The sequence below is a fragment of the Cygnus olor genome, chromosome 24 (genome assembly GCF_009769625.2).
Source record: "Cygnus olor isolate bCygOlo1 chromosome 24, bCygOlo1.pri.v2, whole genome shotgun sequence".
NCBI lineage: Eukaryota > Metazoa > Chordata > Aves > Anseriformes > Anatidae > Cygnus > Cygnus olor.
The window spans coordinates 4,739,452-4,759,200 of record NC_049192.1 but is presented as its reverse complement, the minus strand read 5'-3'; the positions used below and the strand labels follow the sequence as shown (position 1 = coordinate 4,759,200).

At 50.3% G+C, this 19,749-nt stretch overlaps 1 protein-coding gene across 2 annotated transcripts in view; it reads left to right on the top strand.

Moving 5' to 3' along the window:
* LGR6 (leucine rich repeat containing G protein-coupled receptor 6) overlaps positions 1–19,749 on the top strand; it is a 137,606-nt gene that overhangs the window by 49,066 nt on the left and 68,791 nt on the right. For both annotated transcript variants that reach the window (XM_040535507.1, XM_040535506.1), the window contains exons 2-3: positions 2,689–2,760; positions 13,679–13,750. In XM_040535507.1, the coding sequence (XP_040391441.1) occupies positions 2,689–2,760; positions 13,679–13,750 (144 nt within the window). The remainder of the gene's footprint in view (positions 1–2,688; positions 2,761–13,678; positions 13,751–19,749) is intronic.

Here is a 19,749-nt window from a genome sequence, read left to right as displayed (position 1 = left end):
GGGAAAGCACAGCAATAAGTCAACAACATCTTTACGTGAGTAATAAGTCAAACATTTATTCCCACAACACTGCAGGCAGGAATCCTGTGCCTCTGCTTTCACACAAGCATGGACAGCCTATGGAGAAACATCTCTTGCTTTTGTGGCTAGCAAAATCATCGAGTCCAGGACCATGCTCAGGAAGTTCATTTCCAGCCCTTGGAGGCACACCATCTTCCTTCACATCAGCTGTCCTCACACCATCCCCTCTGTGCTCTCCTCACACCAGGGCCGCTCCAACACACCAGCTCACACGGGACGTCTGCTGCTTCAGAGGTGCTCCGTGGGGGCTCTGTGGGCATCACACTGGAGAATTCATGGTAAATGCAGCCCTGAAGCTGAGTCTTTTTTTGCTTCGCCTTTCATTGTCAAGCAGCTCACATCCAAGGTTTGCACTATGGAACTCCTCTTTTTAGTATTGTAAATATAGATGCGTTGTGCTTGAGTCTTGCAGGAGAACCACAAACAACCACAGCATCCAAACACCCAAAACATCAGAGATTATTAAATAAAATTACCCAAACTCTTCCCTGTGCTGTACCACAGGCTGTCCGTGACGGCTGCTGTCCCCAGCGGGACCAGGAAAGCACTGGCACCTGGCTGAATTACACGATGCCAGGAAAGTGTCTTCTCCTGCTGGGAGCAAGGAGTATTCCCTACACTGCCAGCTGAAGGCAGCTTGAGGAATAGGCCTCCGCATTTCAAGGAGATCTTGAACGTTTCAGATCTGTGTTTTGTTTCATAGTCTTTCATTTTATGCTATTTTTCATTACTTTTACATTGTTTCACAACATGTCAAAACATCAGACTGATTCATTACAACATAAACAAGAGACACTTTGATGTAGAAAAAAAAGATGTTTTAATGGGTGCTAAGTAGCAACTGCCCTTAGGGATTTAAAAATAAAAATAGAAGCAGAACAAAATAGTATTTTAACCCTTCTATTATATCACAGGATCATCCAAATACAGAATGTAGAGTTGCATAAGGAACAATAAGGACAATAACTATTTTTGCATTCATTCTGACAAAAGATCTTTGAATTCTCTTTTTATTATTAGGGATTTTTCCACCACTTCTTTGAAGAGGAGAAAAGTTATAAGGAAAAAAATTTTAAAAATATTTGCCTGGAGTATCTTCAAATAGCACTCGAGCAACTGCATGGTTTTGTCACAAGACACATCTCCAGAGAAACTGTAAAGGGAGATTTTAGATCTTCCCCATGTCTCACATGTTGGGTCTGCAGCATCTCAGTTAAAATGATGATGTGCAGATCACATCATGTTAAATTTGCACAGATAGCAGCCAGCTCAGAGAGGTCCCTCTGGTATTGCAGGGGTTTGCTAAGGGAAGCTTTTCTCCTTCATGCTTCTAGCTTAGCATCAGTCCTTGTCCTTCATACAAATCCTTCATGCGTTTGTCCAAAAACAAGGAAAATTCCTACAGGTCTGTGAGATTTAGTGGAGGAAGAATAAAGTAAAATGTCTTTTTTTTTTGTGTGTGTGTGTATGTGTGTGCCTTGTTCTTCTTATATCACAAGAGAAACACTTTTCTGTCTCTGCCTCTTAGACTGGGACTGATGGAGCCAGGCGCTGTCCCATCTGTACACAATGATCAAAAATAGCCCCTTCCGCCTCACAGGAATCTACCCAGAGCCTTAGATGACATTTGACTCGGATTGCTTTGCTTGGTAGGGGATATGGCTCATTCAGTTCCCACTGGTTTTAACTCTGCCAGCTTTTAATTCAGCTTCATTTTTCCTCACAGCTTTGAAACCTGGTGCTCACTTGCAGTTATCTGGACACAGCTTGCTCAGACTTGTTTAATAAGCATGGTTTTCTTCACTGTCAGCTGCCCACAAGGGCAGGGTTGCAGCAATTTAGTATCAGACCCCCTAAAGAGGCGCAGAACCCAAAAGCATCCTTGTTGTGTTTTTTTTTTGTTTGTTTATCTCAACTACCAGCTAGCCTAATGCACTGTTTGCTGCGGACTTTTGCTACTCTTATATCCTAAAATGACAACAGTGCTGCAGTGAGCAGCTTGCAGTGACTACATATGTGCTAAGGGCTCAAGCAGGGCTTGTAGACCCCACAGGTCCTGGCACTGCCTCCTCCGTGAGGGTCTGTCCGACCCTAAGCAGCTGGGGGTAAGCCTCTAGCGGGAGATCACAGAGCCTGAAACAGGCACAACCACACAGATTCCCCCAGCCTCCTGAACTCAGGCTTTGCCACCCATGGGGCAGACCTAGGTCTCATTCCTGGCTTTTTTTTGTTTGTTTGTTTGTTTGTTTTCCAGTTTCCAGCAGGCCTTTCCAATAGGATATACCCAATTGAGGATATACCGGAGTGAGAATGCATTTCCTTGGGCCCAAAGGTGTATTTCTGTGGCCAGTGGTCATGCCACTCCTCTCCATCCCTTGTTACTCCTCTCCATCCCTTTGCAGGCAGAACCTGGGCTGTGATAATAAAAAAAAAGCTAATATATAAAAAAGCTATAATAATAAAAGCTAATGCTTTTCAGTTTGCAGGGGTTTCTCCACTGAAGTGCTTTCCCTCTTAACCAAGAGGGGACACAGAGCCTGGCATAGGGATTTGTTCTGTGCAAACCACAACGTGACTGATCCGAGACTTCTGTCTTTCTTCCCCCAGAGACCTGAGCATGAACAACATCAGCCAGCTGCAGCCCAGCACCTTCCGACACCTGCGCTTCCTGGAGGAGCTGTAAGTATGGAGCGGCCCCATGCAGAGCCTGGGGTTGGGTTGTGCTGGAGGGTGCCTGGGGCTCAGACAACAACCCCCAGAGCTTCCACTGGAGCCACAGTCTGAGATGGAAGGAGGCTGGGCACTGGAGGGGATTAATTGCTACTCCAGCTGTAGGGGTTTGAGTGGGGATACTAACTTTAGGCTATGCTGCACGTGCCAGATGCCAGAATAAAAGAACGAATCCATTATGCGAAAACGATCAATGTACCTCAGAGCAGGGCTAGAAAGCAGGAAGCTTCATTCACCCTTCTGCACACAGGGTCCCCTCACAGCCACCTGCAGACCAAAGCCATGATGGGTCCTGGGCGCTTTGCCTGGGTAATACAAGTCCAAAACAATCAGCCCTAGAGGCTGGGGTGTCCCGTCGTGCACCGGTGTGCGCTGAGGTCTGAGCAGGCACACTCAGGCACAGCAACAAGCACAATCCCCAGGGATCGGCATGTGGCTGTGTGTCAGTGAAGGAGTGGCCCCACTTCTGAAAGTGTGAAATTAACCACCAGCATTAGCAACCACTGGAATCCCTTGGGAGCCCCAAAAATGAGAGCCTGGGGGGCAAAAGTTTAAGGTTGGCCATTTCTTCATGGGTAAATTGCACCTGTATGGTCTTATTCCACTTGACCATGAGAAATACCTCCAGGTGTTGTTCTCATGCTGTTGCTCCTTTCAACACAATAGCTGGAAAATGCAGTTTCTTCAAAACATTATTATTACATAGCATGAAATACTAATATTAATGTTGCATTTGATGTATGTGTTGTAAACTTACTGTATGTATAACATTTACAACAGTTTAACGTCTGAATGAGACACTTTGACCTTACTGAATCATTCCTCAAAGCCAACACCACAGATGACACAGACTTTTCAAAAATGGTAGTTTCCAAACTGGCAGAATTTCTTACAGAAAATTTGTCTGCACTACCTGGAAAGGAGGCATTTTGCAGACAGGCAACAAACACTGTCCCACGCACTCTGTTACCTGTGCTCCTGCTCTTGGCAGTAGTGGAGCGACTCTGAATGGCCTTCACCCTGTAATGCTGTGCAATGGCACTGACGGGCACAGGCTGACGTGCTGACCTGCTGCCACCTGGCTGCCCTGAGCCTCTGCACCGTGTGGCTGTGTGCACTGCTCCGGCACCACTGGCATGAGTAGAAAATCCTCTCCATGCACATCTGTGCATGCTTATGTGGACACACATCCCAAGGACTTGCTTCTCTGAACATTTGGTATTGACAAAAGAGACCAGACCAGATACCAACATTCATTGTTCTCATAACAGGTCAAATCTCCTACTTATCAGATCCTACTACAGGTTTTTAGCTTCAAATGCTCTTTCAAATCATCTTTGCGTGTCTATATCTGGTATTCATTAGACTTGTAAGGACCCCAGCTACCTGAATTCCCCATCCTATTAGCCCTCTACAGACTGAGCAGGCATCATTTTTTTATCCTCCTTTAGCTCTGCAGCTCAGGCTACCCCGGGAGGTGGGTTTTCCAAGATCTTGCATCCATCCTGTAGCCTTCCTCTTTCATTTTGTCAACATCTGTGTTGAAGTGTGGACACCCAAGGCATTCACTGGGGATAGTACAGATTCTCACACACACAGACCGTGTTCTCTGTTGTATACAATTAAAGGTTGTCTTGCTGCAAGCAATCATGTCCTGATTACATGTCATGTGCAAACAGAACAGTCTCAACCAGCAATGAATAAATATTCATTGACTCCAATAGAGCCAGCTTCCTGCAGCCAAAAATAATTATGTATGAAACAGATGAAGAGGAAAAATTTAAACAGGAAAATCTGAAAAATAATTGGAAGTTGTTAAAGAACATTTTACTAGAGGTTCAAAATGCCACACAACCCCTCATTTGGAAAGCAAAGGTATTTTGAGTAGGAAAAAACACCACAGTTAGCAGAAGAAATGGAAACTGCAACAGTATATATCTATTCATATCCAATTCATACTTAAATTTGATAGCAATAATATAGTTAATTATGGAAATCAACTGAATTATATGAAATCAATAAAGGAAAGAAGGATTTTTATGTGATATCAGGAAATAAATGTGATCCTTTCAACATCAACATCTAGATAGCAATTGTGTATGCATATATATTATTCATAGGGCTGTCATGGACCAGTGAGACGACTTACCTGGCATTTCCCCTGCTCTTTTCACCTATGTTTTTTACCAAAACTTCATCCCAAAACATTACATCAGGACCTTCACATTCAGGATGGGATCACTCCCATGCCAAGATGTGCACAAGAATCAAGCAAACAAATCCTGTCTGTTTGCACATCCCCAACAGAAATTTGTTCAGCTTTCATAGCTCAGATCTCTGCAGATCTCATCTACTCTGAACATATCCCCTTGGGTCTGGCAGGGTGACCTGTAGCACAAGACCAAGTCTTCTGTGCACTCCCCCCATGGAAGAACTGCCTGTGCTGGAGCTTACTGGGTCAGTGAAGACCAGAAAACCCTGCTGAGCAGTGAGGGACAGGCCGGGGGTCTGTGTCAGTGCTCCCTGGGGAGGAGGAAGACCTGCCAGTGTGCCTGCCTGCCTGACCTCCAGGCAGAGAAGGGCTGACAATAAATACGGCTCTGCTGCAGCCTGTCCTTGCTGCAATTGCCTGTCTTTAATCAGACGGAAACCTTTCAGTAGATTTCTCATCTCTGGGGATTTGGGATGATCTTAGAGTCCCAGCCTGCCTCATACCCTGTTATGTTCCCCTTTATATCCATGATAAACTCAGAAACAGGCTTGAGGGCTCAGCAACTAAAGAGAAAAATTGCAAAATTCAACTCAGAGTGAACCAAAACTGATGCTCTAAGGCTTTAGTCAACCCCAAAGAGTTCCTTGGACCTGAAATAAAATATTCCGTTTCATTTTTGGATTGCTTCTTAACATTTACTCTTTTACTTTGAGTCAAACTTGAAAAGAAAAAATCATTTCAAAATGAAAACTGAAAAGCTTTATTGCAAAGGTGCCTTAAACAAGGTGCTTGAAAAAAAAATAATAAAAAAAATCACAGGCTCTTCAGCCAAAAATAGTTGCCAAATTCCACACAGATTTTCAAACTCTTTTTCAGGTCCCCTGGAAACTCTTGTATATTAGAGGCATTTTTACCTTCTAATCCTCAGAGACATCTGAAAGACTCCTTGTCACCCCTGGCCCTTGAACCTATACAGATCTGTCACCTCCATCCTTTCCGATAGTCAGGGACAGTCCATGTTCCTCTGCCTCCTCCATGAGCTCTTCATAGCTCCTCTCCTGCTCTGCTGCCGCCAGTCTTCTTTCTCATTAGCTCTAGCCCCCTTGCTGCAGGGTCCCAGTGCTTGGCGAAGAGCTAGTGTTTCAACACGTCTCCTTTTACTGAGCCTCCTCTTTCTGTGCTTCAAGTTTAGCACCATCTCAGGCTCCCCATGAAGGCAGAATTTCATGGAAGTCAGAGATCAGCTGGACTCAAGGCTCAGCTTACGCACTGGGCTGGTCAGCTGTGGTTCAAGTGAGGAACAGGAATAGTGGGAGGGGGAAAGAAAGCTGCCAAAAGGGGTAGATGAAGCATGTGCATCCCATTGATGCTGAGGACGAATGTGCCGGACTGCACAGCCTGCAGGCTGCCGTGGAGCACTGTGAATGAGAGCTGCTGGATCCAGGTGAGCCCCAGTTGGGGGCTTGCTAGCAGGGGGCTTCAGAGTGAAGGCCACACCACGATGACCAGCCAGCCTCTGGCCCCTGCATTGGCCCAGCTCCCCCCAGAGACCAAAAGGTCATGTCTCACAAGGGATCAGAGGCAGCACAGTGGTTATGGCACAGACGAGGACACCAGGACTGCTCCAGCTCAAACCTCTCACCCACTGTGTGGTCTTGGTGAAAAGATTTTCCCTGCCAGTGCCTCTATTTACCCATCCTTTCAGCGACGGGAAAGGGCCTCTCAGGTGTGCCGGGACCTGTTAGTCATTAATTCGTACTGCAAGCTGCTCGGGAAGGTGTTGCGGATGCAATTAGCGCTCAAGTTCGGAGGCTGCCAAGAAACCGGATTCTTCAGTCTAAGCTTGCTTTGAAAATGTGCCACCACTGAGGACCTCTCTCTGATGGCTGTGATGGGGCTGTGATGGCTGTCCATCAGTCTGCACTCCTGTCTGCGAGGCTTCCTCTGCTCCCTGTCACCTCCTGCCTCCAGCAGGGGACACAGCGGAGGCCAGAGAGGCTGCGGGGACACCCACCGGTCCTTCCCTCTGGTACAGAGGTGTTCAGACGTGGGCCTCACACAGACAGCGAGCAGCCTGGAGTTTAGTGTTTCTCCTCTTTGTTTCTCTCCTTTTTTTTTTCTTTTTTTTTTCTCTTTTCTTTCTTTCTGGCAGCAGGAAGAATGTTTAAAGTTGCTAATAAATTCCAGTTAATGAAGCCTGAAAAGCCAGAGCTGGGAGCCAAGAGAAACAAGAGCAATCAGTACAGAAGGAATAGAAAGAGGATCTTGAAAGCCAGCCTGGGAATAATAACATGTTGAAATGTGTTCGCCGGCAAGGGCTTTGTTACCGCGCTTTGAATCCAAACACGAGAGCCTGATGCCAAGAAGAGAAACTGCAGCCAAAGGCAGGTGTTCATTGCCATTCACCTCCTGCTCCAGGGCACAGCGGCAAGATCAGACCCCTTCCCAGCCACTGGCTCTTTCACCTGCCTCTTCGCAGGCCCTGAGGGCCGAGGGACTCACCATCATGGGGAGTGCCATGCCTCTGCAGTGCTTCGGTTACAGCAGGCGCAGGACCCGTGGCCTCCCCTTGCAGGCTGTTCCCTTTCCCAGGCAGCTCTTGCAGCTCAAGGGACTGGAGGCCAAGAAGCAGCATAAAAGCACAACAGAATGAAATGCAAGCGTGTTTGCTGGCAACGTGAACAGAGCAGCACTCTCCTCCTCCCTTTCCCCTGGGGAAGACACCCCCATCCCATTCCTCTTCCCTGCAGGTGGACATGCTGGTGGAGCTGTCATGGGTTATGGGGCACCAGCACGGCCCCAGTGCTCCCCTGCCTGGTGCTGGAGCTCCCACCACCACTCACATCACCTCCCAGGCACCTGAGACATCCAGCCTTGAGGGTATTGTCCAGCACAGGGTCTCACTCCAAGGCAACCTCACTCCTGCGAGAGGCAGCACTGCGGTGACACTGGGTCTGACTCCCGGAGTGACAGCTCTGCTGTGTCAAGGGGTGCTGACATTGCTGGGCTGTGTTCAAGTGTGCTGGAACAATGGGAAAGTGCCTTTCCTGGGGCAGTGCAGTGACATGCCTGGAGTAGAGTACTCCTGGGAGAGCAGCTTTGGTGTTTTTCCATGACACAGCCGGCTGCAGAGATCTCTGGAGGAGAGAGAAATGCTTGCAGGGCCATGAGCTTGTTGTGATCCCTCTCAGGGCAGCAGGACCTTGCTTTGCCATGCTGAGATTTGGTAGCAGCATTACTGCTCCCTTGGTGACTGCATCACTTGACACAGCTCTCCATTTCCAGATGGCTGTGGGCGAGGGGCACTGATCTGTGAGGTGCAGGTCCTCTGAATGCTGGGGCACTGTGTTTTCCCCAAGATACAGCTCCTAAGGCACCAGCATGCTGCGACTGAACACAATGCTGTGGCTCTTCTGCAACATTTTAGAGACAAGACAGCCAGTCCTGGTTCATCCAGGAATTTATGTTCTCCTGGTTGACATTGCTCCTTGGCAGAGGACAGCACTGGTCGTCAGTGCAGTGGGTGGGCAACAGCACAGAGGTTTAAAGGATAATTCCTCACATGAAGCCTTCCAAAGGTCAGCCCTGTGCAACCTGGCATGGTGTGGAGGCAGATGTTGGCCAAGGGACCGGTGAGGACAGGAGAGTAGGGCTCCTAAGAGGTTCTCCATTGTGCACATAGACAAATGAATCCAAGTTCATGGATTTGCTGAAAAGGCCCAAGTCAACTTCAAAATGTTGTGAAAGTTTAGAGACTTCAGTTCTCTTCTTTTCCATTAATGCTGGGGATAGAGTTCAGCATTTGAAAAATCCTTGTGAATGAGGATCTCTGGCCCTAATTTTCCTGAAAATAGTCTTCCAAACAACTAACTCTGTCCTGGGGTATCCCAAGTGAGGCACCCAGAGTGGTCTCAGAAGTCAAAACTACTCAGAAGGCTTGAAGTGAACAAATCTGCCCTGAAAACCTTGACAGTTTATAACATAAGGGGATGGAGTGAAAGCATTTAGTGTCCTGTGCTGGGCTGTTCAATAAGGAGTTCTGTCTTATTAAATGTTACTTGGCAAACGAATCCGAACTAGCTTGCATATGAACATTCGTGTGGGTTGAAAACTGGCTTGAGGACCATAAACAAAAGAAACGAATGCCATCAATCTATCGAGTTGGAACAGGCATTTGGTGGGGGCACGGGGAGCAAGGTTATAAACAGGCCTGCATAGTCTCCTCCTCAGGGATGGAGTAAGGCAGTAAAGACCACGTTAGAGACACCTCCAGGTGATACCACAGTAGGACCAGCCGCAGATTTCTGTGTGGGAAGGGAGAGTCCAAGCCTGAGTCTTTTCTCAAATGTACCATGTTTTCACTTGCATGACTTAATTGGCTTCATTCCTGCTTTGCACCAGCACAAGAATAAACTCAAGCACAACATGGAGTCCTTGGTCCCCTGTGCACCTGGGGGATGGCACGATCTCGACGTGAAGACACTGTTTAGACAGGAACACAAGGAGTTTATCTGGGGACAGGTTCTGCCTTGACAATATTAGTGCTTGAGAAATGAACCAGAGCAGGAGATCAAAGAGGAAGGCTGACACGCACTATAAGGATCTGGCAAGGGGAAAATTCCACTGGGATATGGACATACATGTTTGTCCTGTCCTGCCAATGGGCAATGTTCCTGCCTCCTAACGTGAATGATAAGGGCATCATCGTGTTGTCTGAGCGCATGACATGAGTGATCATGCCCAACAAACAGCCTTCGGGCGTGCCATGGAAGTTGTAGCATGACCAAGAAGCCCAAGATACAAGAGGGGGTGGGAGCCTGTGGTAACTGAACTGCAGCAACCATGAAGTGGTAAACCATGAGTTTGTTCCAACTTGGAGTGTATTGGGAATGCAGATCAAAGCCTGGAGGAATGTTCCCAGAAATCACTGGAGGGGGAAGAAGGGGGGAACAGAATCTAAAATCCACCAAACACGCAAGCTTTCCAAAGCAAGCCAGCCAACTCTGGCTCCCACCCGCTTTCCACCTGCCCCTTCTCTCCCTCTTCCATTAGTCATTTTAAATCTAGAGCTTTCCCTTCCTGCCAGCCCACCTTACTATGTAAGCTCCAGGACAGCCAGGCATGCAGCTGAACCAAGTCTGCCTGTCCTAAAGAGAGACCTGAGCAGGCTTGGAGCAGAGCTGCTGTGCCATGGGCCAGGTGTAAGAGCAGCTCCCCATCCCCTGCGTGTTTGGGGCACAAGGGAGTGCTGCCCCTTGGTCCTTCCTTGCAGAGTTAGTTTTCTTCAGGCCACAAAAGGAGGCCACAAAAAGAGCTGTCTCGGGGGAAGTCACACTCGCAGCATCACTCCAAATGTTATTTTTCCCTTTTAAATGGGAAGGAAATGATCATTTCAGTGAATTTCCTACAGAATCTGGCTTCTGGAGGTGTGTTTGGATGCCTACCTGCCGGGCTGGGAGATTTCTGGATAGTCAGAGAGTGAGAGGGACAGAGGGATCCAAGCACTATGGACATTGACGGGTGACACTGAACAGAGGAAGGGCCACACACATGGGGTGCCTGCTGTGTCTTGGAGCTGTTGCATGAACTGACCCAGGAGCTAACAACATGTAATCAGGCATTTCTTTACAGTGGTCACTCCTCCAGATGGACAGGACACCGGAAAAGCCCTACCCATTCCTGGCCTACTCTCAGAGAGAGGGCACAGCCACAGCCCCTTACCTGGGACACCTGGCTGCCACCACAGCATCATGCTATACCTCCTACCCTGGGAGATGGAGCAAACCTCCCAAGCCCAGACTCCCAGACCCGTGTGCACATCTCGTCCACGTACCCCTCTAGGAGAGCAAAACCTCAGCCTGTGTGCATAGGCGCAGACATCTCTCACCTCCTGGTCTGTGCACGCATACAAGTAAGCACAGCTCATTTTGGACCCCAGCAATGCTGGCAGCTGCCTTGGGAGGCACATCAACTGGAGTGGATGTGGCTGGTGCTTCCCTTTGTGCCTGGCTCAGCATGGGGCTCCACACCTCAGGGAGAGGAGGTAAAGGGAGAGGAGAGAAGAGTCAGAGGCCAGAGGTGAGCCAGGGATGTGCCACAGTCTCTGTATGGCAGAGCCGAGGACAGAAGCAGAGCAAGAGGGGCATGGCTGCCTTTCCTGAGGCTGGAGATGCTCTGTGCCTCTAGATGCCTCTAGATTCACCCATGGACAGTGCCCAGTGAAACCTGCAGGCCTGTTGTTCCCTCATGTTCTGTTTTGCTTGTGGTGCTGAGATGCCACAAACTGGCCCAACGTGTGTCCCACCAGCAAGCCCCATTCCAAGGTCAGGAGCCACAGGTAGGGCTCCATTCAAGCTCCACACTCACATTCTGTTAGCCCTGGAGGTCCCAGGTCCATTTTGGCTCCTAACAAGCAAGAGTGGGTCCTGCAGCCACTTGAACAAACCCAGGAGCCTGAACATAAAGGCTCACAACAGCCAGGAAACAAGTCGAGAAGCACATGCAACCGTGAGCACGTGTGGGGTCCTGCAGCAGAGGCATGGGGGCAGACAGGAGCTCAAGGAGGGGAGGACAGGCAGCCCCCCGCAGAGGAGCTGGTGCAGCCTGGCAGGACAGATGCTGGGAGCGGGCCGAGGATGCCGTGCAGGAACACCTCCCCTCCAGGCGAGCACTCCAGTCTCCTGGACAACACTCCCTCCCATGTGGAAATCAGCAATCAAAAGGAGCAATTACCCCAAATCACAGCCCCCAAGTGACAAATAGCCCAGCCTGCCAGGCAGCTTGCATACTGCAAATAGGCAGGTTACAACCTGCTCACACACATTAAAGAGACGACCCTGTGCTGTTTATGCTGTCGGAGGCCTAATTACGGGAGTAATTTTCTCTAGATTCCCGAGGGGAGAGACAGGGAGGGAGAGAGCTTGGGCACTCGCACAAGCCTGCTCTGCCATCAGTGAGTGTGACTCCTCAAAAAATTCAGATCCTCTCCATGACCTCTGCGGAGTCCTCACTATAACGTGCTCTGTTTCCAGCCTGGATTATGCTGCTCATTCTCAACACCTGTCTTCTTCGCAGCCAAAACATCTAAAAAGAAGCATGCTTTGCCAATGCTAAATGAGTACAACATGCTTCCCAGCATCTGTGCCCAGCTTCTTGAATCTGCTTTGGAGTTTCAGAGAGACTGAAGATGTGCCTGGTCACAAATGATGTTCACTGGCTCCCTTGGGAGATGCAATATTCCAGTCTGAATTGCTGGAAACAGCAAGTTTCCTGCCCTGTGACTGTGGGGAAGTCCAACCTTGACATCTGTCTGACCACCTGGGAACAAGAAAGTAAAGCACAAATGCAGTAGTAATTTGGGATAAAGAATCAGGTTGCTGAACCAGTTTTCATGGGTTTTGTCTGATGGGCCTTGGGACTTGGTACATGTTTGTCCTCACAGAAGAAATGGAAGGAGAAGACAAAGACCCCCCTCAGGTCAAACCTAGGCTCAAGAGTCCTGGACTCTGCTCCTGGCACAACCACAGGGTCTCACCATGGTCTCTCAGGGCCACAGTCACCTTCAGAGAAAGGGATGCTAACAATTTTTCGATAGCATTGAAAAATCCAGATCCTTGTTAATGCCCCAGCCTGCTCCTGACCTTGCGAAAATTTGAGTGCTCTGATCAGATGACGCTGTACCTCAGTGAATCCCACAGGTTTCCTTGGAGAAATTCTTCCAGCCAGTTGTGTATGCTGTGTCCTGCTCTTTGTGCTCTGACTCTGGTGGTCCTGCTCTCCTTTGTGATGCTGCTCTGCACTTTGTCTTCCTCTCCTGTACCTTCACATCCCCCTCTTCCCCAAGCCAATTGTCCCTATCCATGTCTTCCCTCCTATGGTTTTCTCCAGACACATCTCAGCCAAGAACCACTTTTACTTTTCTGTCCTGGTTTTGGAAGCCCTGCTCAGATGATCTGGCTCTATTTTGACATCCACCTGGTATTCCCCATCACCAGTACCCTTCCCAGTCTCCCCCAACAGCAGTGATGCCAAACTCTTCTGTGTTGAAGGAGCTGGGCCTCAGCTGCTACACAGGTCACAGGGCTGGGAATGAGGGAGTGGAAGCAAATCAGGTGGCATCAGACTTTGATGGGCAGGGCAAAAGGGGGCCTGCAGGATGCAGGAGCAGACCATCTGTGGACAAAAGGCACAGATGAGGGTCCATGATTTAGGGATAATCATCCCAGGACCCATGCATGACCAGAAAACAGCTCTCCCCATGCTCCACTCTCAGTGCCAGGCACCTGGTGTAGAGCAGGGTCTGAGGGTCGGTCAGTGCCCCAAGCTGAGGTCCCTCACAGCCTGTGCTGTAATTTCTGTGGAGCGAGGTCCTCTGTGGGTATGCAGGGAATTACTTCAGCCAGGAGCAGCCGCTGGATGCTGAAAACACTGGATTCAGGTCTGGCAGCAGTAATAATCTATTATTTCCTTTGCCTGTTCCCCAAACTGTAAGAAGGGGTCATATGCAAGGGTTGCCCGAGCACAAAACTGCAGCTCGGTTTGCAGGTGTCACAGCATCCTCCCCAAGAGGCAAGACGTGTGAATTGCTAAGCCTGCAGAAAAGGGACTGCCATTACAAGGATGTTGACACATTACTGGCTCTTCTTTTCACTGCAGACGCCTGTCTGGAAACCAGATCTCCAGTATCCCAGGGGAAGCTTTCTCTGGCCTCTACAGCCTGAAGATTCTGTAAGTAACTCACCGCCCTGTGCACAGCCTCCACTGCCCTAGCACCCTTGTGCCAGTCACTGGCCTTGCGATGGGACTTGCAGCCCTCCGGAGCAGGATGCAAAGGCACAAGGTGCTGTGGTGCCAGTTGTTAAACCCACACTGGCTAACATGCCCCTTGGTGAACGAGGAGCTGCATCCCCCCCAGTGACCACCACGCACGCCCTGCACTGCTTCCTCGCTTCTGCTATGAGCAGGCCACCTCCAGAGCACAGCCCTCCACGCCATGTGAAAACATGGCATGTGACAATCTGCAGAGGTTCACATTTTGGATAAAACTCACCAAATCCCCTGATGTGGCATCCCTCAGATGTGGTGGCTCCAAAGTGACCTGCCCCCAGAAGAGTGGGATAGTCGGGCAACCCAAGCTCAGCCTGCCCAGAGGGGGACCTGTGCAGCCGAGTCCAGGAGCACTGCAGCCATCGAGGCCATGTCTGAGAACTGCCAGCCCCAGTAAATGAAGGCCTCAGAGAGGCCACCCACTTCTGTCCATCCCATGGGGAAGGGCTGGGGCTTCTCACACCCTTGGGAAGCTCTGAGTGACAAAGGCTACCACCAAGTTCCTCCCCAGGGTGTTGTCCTACGGGCCAGGAGTGTTTCACTGCTCCTGGAGCTTTTTGCATTCATGAGACTGTCCCACAGGGTCTGTGCAGGGTATTCAGCTGGGAGTCCCTCTTCCTCCCTTTCAGGCACCATCTTAAAAAATCTCCTGCAATAAACATTTCATCCCCAAGGGGATGTTTTGAACTCAGCCGCAATGTGAAATTGTTGTAGCCGGTCCAGTTTATACAGAGCGAGCAGGTACAAACCTGCTCCCAGGATTAGAGAGTATAGGGCTGTTTACTACGTCTTCTGAAGATGTAAAGTATGAATCCTGCCCTAAATCTCAGGGCTTAGAGATTTATCCATCCCCTGCATTAGGCAACAAATCAAAGGAACTGAGGAAAAACCGCAGCTCTCCCACCCAATTTCAACAAGAGGAACTTTCTACTCCAGGAACTCGGGAGCTTTTAAAGCCGCTTTTGATCAATTTCTATTTGTGTCAGGCCCAGGTAACTAGCTATTGATGCAGAATATAAGAGTGATGCCTCCCATCCGGAGCCAGCAGGGCTCCCTGCAGATTGCAGTAACGAGAGGAGCGTGCTGCCTCTGCCCGCTGCTGCCTGAGATGGGCTCACGGACACCAGGAGGGGCAGGCCCTTTTGCAAGGAGAGGCCTGAAGCACTGGAGACAGAGGCAGAGCTGAAGCTGGAGACCTCGTGCCTCAGGACAAGCCACCTTGCTCTCAGCCACGCTGTGCACAGTGCACAGGGTGACCACCAGGCTGTCATACCAACCCTCTGGCTGCAGGGCTGCCCTAAATTTACACCACTGCCATGGGCTCTCATTTAGAGAAGTTCCTGCTTCTGAAAAGCAGGGCACTGCCAGCCCTCATTTCACTGGGAGCTTTTGACTTTACAAAGCCTCTAATGTCATCCTGGGTTTCCAGGCTTACAGGGGTATATGTTGGGCTGCCATGTGCCCTTGCTCTTATTGCTGTCTATAACAATATTGAGGGCTCCACGGGACTGAGGTCGCTGGTGGACCTAGCTGTGAGTGCTCTGCAGTCCCTGTTCCTCTAGGAACAGCACCCACCTCCATTCATATCCCTGTCACCATGACAGTGAGGCCAGCAGTGAGGGACGTGGAGAAGATAGACTGGACCTGGGCAATCTGCTGGAACAGGACTAGAAAGTTTGCCAGGACAGGCCTTAGAAGCATCCAGCTTATTCACATTAGGAGGGCTCTTGGCAAGGTTGAGGACTCTCACTGATTTCCTCTGCTGAGCCAAGAGGGAGGAAAGGCACGGTGTGCTGAAGAGGGCAGGTGAAGGCCACCTGCTCTGATCTCCTTGGGACAGGAGTTTGTGTGTAGGGTGCCTACAACGGCAGCACCACAAACTCATTTGGTAGTGGAAAAAAAATTACCAAAGCCTCCTATAGGAAAAGGTGTCTGGTTGTTGGAGGGAATAGAGAGCAGAGCCTGGAGAGAGACTGTGGTGCTGTCTCACCCTGATCCCATGCCCTGGGAGTGAGCAGAAAGCCTTGCTCCCTCTTCCCAAGCCATTTCTCAATCCTGTCTTCCCTTGCTGTGCTTCTCAGCTCCCATCCAAGCCCAAAGTTTCCTGAGAGCAGGGTCCCCCTGGTGAGATGGCTTCCCTGAGATCTCCCTCTGACTCAGTACTTTGAAAATGAGAGCAGCTTCAATCCAGCAGGCTCTAGGAGAAATCTGGGGCTAATTGGGAACTGCAGTGATTTATAAGATACTGTCATCACAGACACTGCACAGATATTGGGGGGTAACCAGGTGTCAGAGATCTGTAAGTTGGTGTGCCTCGCGCAGCAGCCCAGAGGATACAGAAGTGTGCTCTGAACTGGTCATGTAAAGTAGCTGGTGAGCATAAGTCTGGCCCCAGCTGCATCCATGCCTTGTGCAGAGCACAGCATTTTGTGGTGGCACGAGCTGCTCGTCACGCTGCTCCCCGTCCAGATCAGATCCTTGCTCCCTTACGACCAGTATAACCACTCCTGCAGTCATGTGCTTTTCTCTGCACTTTAATCTCCAACAACAAACCACACATCTTGAAGGAGGTATCTGGGGAGGGAATCTGAAAAGCCCATGAGGCAGGAAAGATCAGAGAAATGCCAGGATGTGAAGTATTAAAAGAGAGGAACAGGGAAGAACGTCCTTGTCTCTTCACTTTTGATACAGCCAAGGCATTGAATTTGTACCTAACCATCCTGGTTCTACGGAAAATGAAGAGAGAAGTGGACTTGGGGAGGCCGAGTCCTCTGTCAGGCTGTTCACCAGGTGTCAGAGGCACACTAAGCTGGGGGTGGCAAGGTGGGGTGGAGGAGTAGCACGCCAGAACTGATCCTCCTGCTCCTCTTTGTGCTGGGTTGGCCTTGGCCAGGCCACACTGTCCTGCTGACACAGGGCAGTGGGAGAGCAGACAGGGCAGAAGGCTCAGGAGGGTCACGATCAGCAGGCATGGTGGGAATGTCAAGCACTGAGACCTGCAGGGTGTTCACACAGCACTGCTCCCCCATGGCGCAGAGCAGGGCTAGAGGTGTTTGATGTGGCACCCTCTGCCCATGCCCTCCTCCAGCATCTCCTGCACAAGCTCTGCCGTGCCAGGTCCATGATCATCAGCCCTGGTTCTCCTTCCACACTTGTGACAGGGGTCTGTAAGCCCTGTGATGGATGCCACGGGTGCTTTGTGCAGCCCAGTGGGATGGGGATGCTCATCCGAGCTGACAGCTCTCGCACAAGGACCAACACAACTTCTTGGGCTCCTGATCCTGCACACAGGTTTGTTTGCACAGTTGAGTTGTTCTGGGGGGATAGGACACTGGGTCCTGAAGTCCAGTAAAGAAGGAGAAAAATTAATCACTTTTATTAAAATACAGTGAGAAGGATCAGGGGCCTGGTGATGAACTAAAGGAGAAAAAAAAAAAAGTCAGCTGAGGTTACTTACCCTCAAGGAAAGGTGAATGAGGATAGATGTAATCCTTTTAGGACAAGCAGATGCTGCAACAAGGAAGGAAATACATATTCCCCATACCTGAATGACAGGACTAGCAGGCTTCAGAGCCGATGGCACCAGGGATATTCAGGACAGATTGCCTCCATGGATGTGCATGCTCTGACACAGGTTGGCTGAGGTGTGACAGGTAACAGGCACGGCTGCAGGTGGGAATGGCTGCCCAAGCCATGCCCAGCTGAAGCCTGCAGGTGTTCAGGAGCTGACTCACACCACACTCAGAGCTCTGGCCTGTGGTGACAGGGGTGTCCCTCAAGGAGACAAGCTGGGAGCTGGGGATGGTAATTAATGTTAATGGGCTGGGGCCTTAGAGATCATTGCAGTCATGTGCATGCCCACAAGTAAACTCTTGCATGCATCTTGAGCTGGTAAGGGGCCTGGTGCTTTCCCGGTCTTTCCAGAGACTTAATTTATGTTTAAAAAAGGATGGGAAACACCCTGGGAATTCCTCCACAAACCTGCCTGTGCAGATGGTCCTCTCCCTGCCCTCAGAGTGAATCCCAGAGCTACTGGAAGCAGGACCAGATTCTTGGCTTTGCCTCCTCCGGCTGCTTCACTGCACAGAAACCACCTGGAAAGTGGCCATAAAGATAGGCCTGTGCAGAAACCATACAGGGGTACAGCCAGGCAAGCAGGTGTGTGGAGACTTGGAAGAGAGCAAGTAAAGAGCCAGGCACTTCGCTACCAACAAAACACTGTGACACAGTGGAACGTGTCAAGATCTTCACGTGCTGATCTCTGGGCCCGAACCAAAGGCAAGGTGAGATGTGGCCTCCTTGGCTCCCCTCAGCTGAGTGCAGACTGACAGTGATGGGTGCTCAGCAGTAGTAGCTGGTGCTCTGCGGTCTTCTCTACTGAATGAATCGCTTTGCAAAGAGACTTTTGTAAGTGCGCCTCTCCCAGGGGCTCTGCTCAGCAGCACTGCCAACCCCCACCTTCCCCATGAAGGCCAGTGCTCCAGGATCCATGCTTCAGTGTCAGCATCAGTAGAAATCAGCTCCACTGGCTGTTTGTGTCCTTTGCCAAGGTCTTTCTGTCCAAAACTAGCTCCTTAGTCTGTGCTCTCCCAACCTTGGAGCTTTCCAGGGCAGCCGAATATGTTGCTTAATCGGAAGTTCTGGAAAAATGAAAACTGCCCTGTCCTTCTAGAACTCCTCGTGAGCCACCTGGATGCCCCTCATCTCCATGTGCCTTGGCTGGAGCTCCATCCTAACCTGATGTGTGGCCCCATCTTGTGCTGCCATGGCTTCACACTGGATCCCACTTTCGTACACGCATCCCTCATCAAATGCTCTGCCAGGATTGCCAGGCCTCTTATTTTCCTGGCTGAACATGCTGCAGCAACAGCAGTACTTACTAGCCAAGAAGGGATCCCACACCAAACTCGGCAGGGAAAGACTCCAAGTACAACCACAACCTCAGCCTGCCTCATCCCAAAATGCAGAGGGCAGAATGCCTGGATGCATCCTCTTGGCTGCAGACCTGGCAGCCCAGCAGGCAGCTGGGGATGGCCCACCCCGTGCTCCATTCCTCGACAAGCTTCAACCAGCCTGTGTGCGTGTGCAAACCCAGCACTGCCCACAGCATGTCCGCACAGACACTGATGTGAACGCTGTCTAGCGCCTGCCCGCAGCCGCTCCCCGCCACGCGCCGCCCTGGTGCTGCCCATGGCTCGTCTCCATCAAGGTGTGCAGTTCTGGGCACCACAGTACAAAAAAGACATGAAACTGTTGGACTACAAAGGGCTACAAAGATGGTGAAGGGCCTAGAGGGGAAGACGTACTAGGAGCGGCTGAGGTCACTTGGCCTATTCAGGTTGGAAAAGAGGAGGCTGAGGGGAGACCTCATTGCTGCCTACAGCTTCCTCACGAGGGGGAGTGGAGGGGCAGGCGCCGATCTATTCTCTTTAGTCACCAATGATAGGACCCAAGGGAATGGTGTCAAGCTGAGGCAGGGGAGGTTCAGGATGGACATCAGGAAGAGGTTCTTCACTGAGAGGGTTGTCGCGCACTGGAACAGGCTCCCCAGGGGCATAGTCACGGCACCAAGCCTGTTGGAGTTTAAGAAGCATTTGGACTGTGCACTTAGTCACTTGGTCTGAATTTTTGGGTAGACCTGTGTGGTGCCAGGAGTTGGACTCGATGATCCTTGTGGGTCCCTTCCAACTTGGGATATTCTATGATTCTAGGATTCGAAGGTGTAGGTCCGACAAGAGTGGCTTTGCTCTGCATGGGCCACCCTGGCCACATCCCACCCTGAGCTGCCATCGCGGCCTCTCAGGTGGTATAGGACAGGCACTAACTAACCTGGCTGGTGAACACACGTCAAAAACACCACCAAAAAGGCCACGTTGCTCCCAGGATGGCAGGTCTGCAGG